The sequence below is a fragment of the Arachis ipaensis genome, chromosome B03, assembly GCF_000816755.2.
Source record: "Arachis ipaensis cultivar K30076 chromosome B03, Araip1.1, whole genome shotgun sequence".
Taxonomy (NCBI): Eukaryota; Viridiplantae; Streptophyta; class Magnoliopsida; order Fabales; family Fabaceae; genus Arachis; species Arachis ipaensis.
Genome location: NC_029787.2, coordinates 42,438,654 through 42,444,216, shown reverse-complemented (window position 1 = coordinate 42,444,216; position 5,563 = coordinate 42,438,654). Strand labels below are relative to the sequence as shown.

At 30.1% G+C, this 5,563-nt stretch overlaps 1 protein-coding gene across 2 annotated transcripts in view; it reads left to right on the top strand.

The window, feature by feature from the left end:
• Nucleotides 4,065-5,563, top strand: part of LOC107633063 (ABC transporter G family member 32) — a 9,727-nt gene continuing 8,228 nt past the window's right edge. For both annotated transcript variants that reach the window (XM_021118815.1, XM_021118817.1), the window contains exons 1-3: nt 4,065-4,339; nt 4,680-4,800; nt 4,899-4,987. In XM_021118815.1, coding sequence (XP_020974474.1) covers nt 4,065-4,339; nt 4,680-4,800; nt 4,899-4,987 — 485 coding nt within the window. The remainder of the gene's footprint in view (nt 4,340-4,679; nt 4,801-4,898; nt 4,988-5,563) is intronic.

Below are 5,563 nucleotides of genomic sequence, written 5' to 3'. Positions count from 1 at the left end.
GTAAAAATATCTTTTCATAAAAATATTTTATTTAAAAATGTGACTTATTTATTTAGCCATATTTTAAACAAAAACAACACTTTTTATAACATATTAAAATCTAACCATCCAATCTATTATTCAAAGATAAAAAAAATATTTTCATCTAAAAATAATTATAAAATTTTTATCCTAGTATCTACCGTAATTTAATTCAGAAAAACATATCTTACGTATTTAGTCTTATAGGTAGCTTGCCGCTTTTTTTTTTATCTTGTATATCAAAATTAATATTATTCTTTTTCATGGTTTTAAAAAATTAACAGATTGAATGACTCGGTTCAACTTGATTAAAATCAGCAACCTGGTTAATTTAGAAACAATCCATTGATAGTAGCTTGGTAAAAAAACTGATGAACGTGTTAAATCTTTTTTCTTTTTAATAATTAATGAACTTGTTAATTCTATTTGGTTTTTTCCTCCTTTTTCCTTTTTGTCAGAAGGTGGGAGGCTAGGCGGCGTTGGCGAAATGCAAATAGAGAATGAGAGGTTAACGTAATACTAAAAATAAGTCAAGTAAATGTACTAATTGTGATTTGATTTAATTGTAAATTTTTATTTTTTAAATTTTAAAATTAAAAATTAAAAATAATTAATTCATAATCTGATTTATGATTTTAATTTAAATTTTTTTATTTCATTGTTTACATTATTTAGTTATTCTCATTATTTCCATATACTTTCTCTTACTAAAATATTTTGTTTAGTTTGAATTATGGAATTTAAAATACCTTGTAAGAAAAAGAATTCTCAAAAATTATTTATATTTTCTTTATTTGAAACTTAACTGATAATATTTTTTTGGGTAAAGTACTGGCCTGTTTTAGTCTTTTTGATTTAAAGTGTCCTATTTGAATTCAAAAAATTTTTATTTAGCTTCAATGTAGTCCCACAGTGAGGTCAAAGTTAAATAATTAACGGAATGTCCTACATGATAGTATAAGAACAAGATCGAAAATGTGGAAAACAAGTACAAGCTCTATAGAATTGTAAGACTAATGATAAATAAATGTATTGATGCATCCACAGTTGATTTTATACTTTTGGAGCTTGTACTTATTCCCTAGATTTTCGACTTTGTTCTTGTACTGCTGTAATGTAGGACATTTCGTTAATTATTTAACTTTGGCCTCACGATGAGACTAAATTGAAGGTAAATAAAACTTTTTTGGATTTAAATAGAATACTTTAAATCTTAAAGATTAAAATAGAATTATGCCCAAACGTATAAGGACCAATTTAATACTTTATCTTTTTTTAACTCAAATTTGTCACATATATATGTATCTATTCTCATCCTCTCTTGCATATATAGATAAAATATATATTTTGAAATTACATATATTTGAATCTTTGACAATTTATTTATTACTTAATCGTGACTTATTACTAGCTTACTAAAAATAATTTTTATTTAGGCAGATTCACTCTTAAACAAATTTTTTTTAAAGCAATATTTAAAAGTTAGACAATTATAAGCATTATGCTAGCATCAATGAATATACTTGATGAGATATGTTTCTAAAAGGGACCTCATATGTTACATGACATTAATTTTTAACATGGACGGAGACCAATATTGTCATGGGATGGTTCTAATTAGCATCTTAAATATGATTTATTATAACCACTCTTTTTGTCCTTTTGGTGTTAAAGAAAGATCGAGCTGTGATGGATTATTTTTGTGAAACCTTCTTTTTTGAGATAAAGTTATAGTGACATCAAACTAATATAACTATATATGCCTATAGCGATCAATTCTCAAACTACTTGAATTTGTGATACACTCAACTACGTCTTCTAGAATTGGAAATTTGGATTTTGTCCTTTGGTGTTGAAGGAACACCAGCGACGATCGAGCTGTGATTGATTATTCTTGTGAAACTTTTTTTTGAGGTGAAGTTACAAAGAAATCAAACTAACTATATAGGCCTTAGGTTATATAGCGATCAATTCTCAAACTACTTGAATTTGTGATACACTCAACTACGTCTTCTAGAATTGGAAATTTGGAATCATTTTAGGCTTAATAGCGAATCAATTTTTAATTTAGTTGAGTTGTCCATAGTTATACGAATTTGAGTGAATCACTTCATATGACATAGTATTGATTTAAATTAGTTTCTTAAACTTAATTTTGCTTCTTAGTCTGGTTGGTTGGATAGCAACATATTATATGATGTATGTGACCTATCATGTATTATCATGTGACATGTCACATGATTATAATACTTTGTTATCTCTTAAAACAAAAAATTATTCACATAAGAGAACTAATTTCATTTCTGATCAACAAGAAGAGACTAAAATAATAAAAAAATATTATATATACACTAAAAATTTAATTATTAATCAATTATATATATATATATATTGTTATACATGTTTTTAACGTATATTTCATATTTTAATATATTTAATGTAAGTGAGCAATTAATTTTTAGTATTTCCGTACTATAGTAATTAAAATAATTATTGTAAAATGAGTTTTGTTTTAAGTTAAAATATTTGTATTCCCATGTATATTGCAAGTGTGCAGAGATTAAAAAGAGAAATCAATATGTGAATTTTCTTTTTTGTAATGTATATTTTTTATATTTTATATATTATTTTAATATGTATGTAAGTGTTTTCTTTAGACTAAATTTTGTGCATGAACCTCTTTCAATATAACCTAGCTAGAACAAATAGAAGAGGATAACGTTTTACATGCATGTGTTGGCATTTGATGATTTTTGGCTTTGTGCATGAGAGTAAAGAAAGGGAAAGGGAGATATAACTCGCAACAACACTTAAATCCAAAATACAAGCCGAAAGAGGAGTTAATTTGCAAGTAAAATCAAACGTAAAAGCTCTGCTAAAATGTTTGCCCCCTCAATCATCACAACTACAACAAACAAACAATAATGCTTCATACTTCATTTTCAAGTTATGGCCCTTTTCCCAAAATGGGGACAGTAACCCACCATATCTACCGTTGGATCGTGGTCACCACAAGGATGAGATCGTAAATTCTCCACCTCCCTGTAGTCTACTCGTACCACATGCATGTTGTTTTTTTCCGGCTTAGGAAGCCAACGCCTAACAAGTTTTATCATATCATTAAATGACCACCGTACTCTCCAAACACTAAAAAAAACTATATATACATGACTATTTGTACATCAAATAGGTGTTCATTTTGGAACATTAAGAGTGTGTTAGAATATAATTTTTTTCCCCAATAACTGGCGCTTATTGAAAATATTACTCTATATATTTTTTCCACAGATATTGAGAATTAAAAGGAATAAGTTTCATCTTGTTTGTAAATTAATTGAAAAGTAAAATTCATATTAAAATTTGTGGCTGAAAGTGTAAAACACATTAGTATTTTACACCCATTTCCAAGTCCACACACATACAGGTATAGTTATGCATTTAATTTTTTATCAAAGTCAAATTTATTTATTTATTTCTAAAATCCTACTTCAGAGGTAGTGTTAGTCTTAAAGTGTTAAGGATTAAAAGGTATTATCGTGAGGGTAGTTAGTTGGCGGGAGCGCGTGACAATCACAGTGCGAGAGGCTCGTGTTTGATTTTGATTTTTCTGAATTATTTTTTGTTTATCCTTTCCCGCGGCTATTAAATGAGGGGTGGTCTAACTGTGAGAGAGAGAGAGAAAGAAAGACAGACACCAGAGTGTTGTGCTCTTTATCGCAGTGCACCAACTAAAACCTCAATATATGTCGAGAGGGAAAAAATATTCAAGTCTCTATCATTTAATGCACACCTCAACTACCTGTCCAAACAACACTTAATCTACATTTGTAATAGCAGTAATAGTAGTTGTATCGCTCCATCTTCTTCAGTTTTTCGTCATTTCTCATATCTCACACACACTAACACCACCATTGAACTAACCAGTAACCACCACCAACATCTCACATTATTATTGTTACTATATTCTATTTTCTTTGAGTTTGTCAGGCAGTTAGGGGTTTCGTGAGCTGCCAGCTGGCGGAGAAGGTGGCTGAGGGGGCGCAATGTGGAACTCTGCAGATAATGCGTTTGCGCGATCGGCGTCGTTTCGGAAGGAAGGGGAGGATGAGGAGGCACTGCGGTGGGCCGCGCTTGAGAGGCTCCCTACCTACAGGCGAGCACGGAGGGGGATCTTTAAGAATCTCGGTGGCGATAAGAGGGAGGTCGACGTCGCAGACCTTGGCGCACAGGAGCATCGGATCCTTCTCGAGAGGCTCGCCGATGCACTCGACGACGATCCTGAGACGTTCTTTCAGCGCATGAGAAACCGATTCGATGCGTAATGATAACTTCTTTTCTGTCTATCCATAAGGAAAATGTAGAATTTAGTAAACTTATAATTCAGATATCAGAATTCAGAAGTAGTATTTTTCAAAATAAAAATCTAAAAGAAACATTTGTTAGGTGGTTACACTTTATGTATTCTTGTTATAAAATTAATTATAATTAAGCCTATATTATTGTTAATACAAAATGATGTGGTAATAAATTGTCTTTACTCTGTTTGTTCTATGTGCAGTTGGAAATAGTGTTTGTGATTTGTTGTATACTACTTATTTTGACTGGATCTTTTGTTTTGCTTTCAATGTAGCTAATACTCCTTTTTCTTGTGTTCGCAGAGTAGATTTGGAGTTTCCAAAGATTGAAGTTCGGTTTCAAAACTTGACGGTAGAGACTTTTGTCCATGTAGGAAGCAGAGCATTGCCTACAATTTCCAATTTCATTTGCAATATGAGTGAGGTAATATACAGTACTTCTGCATTTTTCTCTTATGTTGACTTGAATCAACGGTTTTTTTGTTTTTGTTCGTATAACTTTCTAATTTGATTTATTATTAGGTTTTTTTACGGCAAATGAGGATTTTAAGAAGGAAGAGAAGCAAATTGACCATTCTTGCTGATATCAGTGGGATTATAAGGCCTTCAAGGTCAGGGATCAAAGTTATTATTCACTTAATATTAGTATTTTATTAGGTTCATAGTTCATACTGGTTTTAATACCTTATTGAAAACCACAAGAAAAAGTTCAATTATGGTTGATAGCAAATTTATGTAACATGGAAGATTTCAAAATTGGAAAATAGAGTTGCTATTATAGTTAGCTGTATCTTTCATAAATAAAAATCCTAAATGTTATCAAATGATAATTTCTATCCTTCTTTTGGAGAGTTACCATCGTCCATGATTTGTTGGATGCGAAACTTGTTAGATAATGTATATAATTATTAGCATGGATCACTTTTAAATGGTTTGGAGGAAATTATGGATGGTTAAATTTTCTTAAAAGAAATTAATGAGTACATGATTGGTGGGAATAGAGAGTATTCTTCTCCTTTGTTAAAACTTTTAGGTTCAAGTTTTAATGTGTTTTTTTGTGTGTGTCTATTTTAATATGTGGTTATGTCTAATTGCCTATAGATTTACATTGGCCAAATAGGATATTCTTCAACAGAAGATTGCCTATTATTATTTTTTAAAGTTTTTCTTCTCTATTTTTCTTTTTC